General features: G+C 39.7%; 1 protein-coding gene across 1 annotated transcript in view; it reads right to left on the minus strand.

Annotated features, from left to right (window-relative positions):
* Positions 1-2,500, minus strand: part of LOC113807844 (uncharacterized) — a 4,728-nt gene that overhangs the window by 1,234 nt on the left and 994 nt on the right. Inside the window, exon 3 of the mRNA XM_070144298.1 lies at positions 875-1,041. Within this exon, the coding sequence (XP_070000399.1) occupies positions 875-1,041 (167 nt within the window). The remainder of the gene's footprint in view (positions 1-874; positions 1,042-2,500) is intronic.

Raw genomic sequence — 2,500 nt, forward strand, 5'->3', positions numbered from 1 at the left:
AGGCGAGCTGGACAGATAAACGAGGAAAGGTCTCAAGCTGGACCGAAACGTAAGGAGAAGGTTAACGAAGCGAAGGCAGAGCACCGGTGCGTCACGGAAGAAGAAAGGGGTGGCTGTCGGTGCAGCTGAAGATGCCAAAACTGGAACATTTTAAACATCGGTTTGCAGCGAGTCAAGGGGATGGCAAAGGTGGTAGGGAAGTAAAGACAGATAGATTGATAGATAGCTAGATATATATAGAGAGAAACAGCATTCTATTGTGTTAAGGGATCAGAAATTGTATTCAGACATGGTGTTTATCAGTATTGGAATGAAGATGCTGGGGTTCTGAAAAAACGGGTTCGACAATGACTTTCAGAAGCACAATAAATAATAAAAAGATAAAGGAGGACTAAAGAAAGGAATGAGAGAGCCAAACCAAAGGAGGAGAGGAGGAAGATAGAAGAAAATTCCAAACACGATAAGAGAAGACATAAAGGCAATCGGAGGGACAGAAGAATGCGAATCAGGGCAACTTGGAGAGAAATAAGTTCGATTTTGTGAACCTTCAACAACTTGAGACCGACAGAAAAAAGGTAAGTATTTTTTACGGGAATTACCAAATAGCAAAAATAACGAAAGTGATGATAAGTAAGAGGAAAAGACGTTACATACACAACAAAATACATAAAAATAACAACAATGATGATATGTAAGAAGAAAAAAAACAAATCAAAACAAAACATAACAACAATAACAACAATGATGATAAGTAAGAGGAAAAAAAACAAAAAAAACAAAGCATATATAACAAAATAACAATAACAACAATGATGTTACATAAAAGTGAAAAAAAAAAAAAAAAAAAAAGATGAATCATAACATCGAGACGCACTCTTGAAGGGGATGGAGATGGTCATGGACGCCCCATAGCCGAAGGGAAGGTTCCGCCCCATAGGAAGACTCAGCGTGGGCGTGAGGACCAGGATGCTCTGGGGGGGCAGCGCCAGCCTCCGCTCCGGCGTCAGGTACAGGAAGCCCGACTGCCGCGAAGGATCCGTCCTGCAGGAGGCGAGAGAAAGGTCCTCGAGTGTGAACGCGACAGAAACATGAGGTTTGTAATATTATTTAATGTACATACATATCTCTCTCTGTGTGTGTCTATATATTTATATGTATGTATGTATACGTGCACACACATATATAAACACACACGCGTACATACACATAGACAATGGAACCTCTTATAAAAGGCACTTCCTAGACTTGGCACTTCTTCTAAATAGGCGGGTTTTTGTCCGATCCCGAACCGACGCTCATGTAAATTTCTTATTAACGGAACTTCCTGGACCAAGCACTTCCCGTCTCCGGCAATTGGCAGCCAGATCCCGTTCCCGATTAGCCAATCAGCTTCCCGAAATCGGCAGTGGGGATTCGGATGAAAACCGATCGGCAGCGACGACGAAGCCGAGGAGCACTCAACTCGTCCGAACGCAGCCATCAGAGAAGCGAGAGAAATGGCGGGAAGATTTCGGGACTTCTGTCTGCGCGAGAATATGTGTCAGACTTCGTGCAGATGACGACACAGATGAACAATTCTTTACTTGGGAAAACTCGTGTCCTCCTCCCGGCAGGTTGACTTGTTTTCTTTTTGTTTCATGCGCGTAAACAGTTGATTTATTTTGGACAATCTCAACTTCAACAACTTTGCGTAATCCTCTCGTCAAACTAAGTTGGTGTCTTCTTCTCACTCGTAGAGATTTTTTTTTTTTTGGCTAATGCTTTTTGTAAATAAGGTTTTGAAATTGTGTCTCTGCAAGTCAAGTGCCAAGAGTGCGAGTTTTCACTCATTTTTCTGGTCAATTTCATAACGCTATTTTTTTTTTTTTTCAAAATTTTGTACATATATAGAATATATGTTGTTAATATATTATATACACTATAGCTATGACTCGTTACGCATGCCTTGGACCCCAGCTTACCGAATTTTGGCAGCTTCTCGAAATTGGCACTTTTGGTCGGGTCCCTCGAGGTGCCAAGTCCAAGAAGTTCCTCTGTATATATGTATCTTCCTGTCATCACCAGCCTGTATCAGTCCACTGCAGGACATAGGCCTCTCCCAGTCGTTGCCAATTGTTCCTATTCTACGTTTTTGGCTTCCATTCTTGGCCCCGAATTTCGCTATTTCGCTACGCCATCTTGTCATTGGTCTGGTCCTTGGTCTTCTTGGGTTTTCTTTATCCCAGTCTGTTAGTTTTTTTTTTTTATCCATTTACCCACATACACATACACACTCACATATCTATCTATCTCTATATATGTATATATGAGTGTGTGTATGTATATATATACTTACACACACATATCTATCTATATATTTATCTATCTACATATATATATACACACATATACATATATATATGTATACATATACATGTGTGTATATGTATATATGTATAATATGTATATGTATATATATATAAATATTATATATACCTGTATATATACATATATATATATA

This window comes from Penaeus vannamei, chromosome 31, assembly GCF_042767895.1.
Source record: "Penaeus vannamei isolate JL-2024 chromosome 31, ASM4276789v1, whole genome shotgun sequence".
Classification (NCBI taxonomy): domain Eukaryota; kingdom Metazoa; phylum Arthropoda; class Malacostraca; order Decapoda; family Penaeidae; genus Penaeus; species Penaeus vannamei.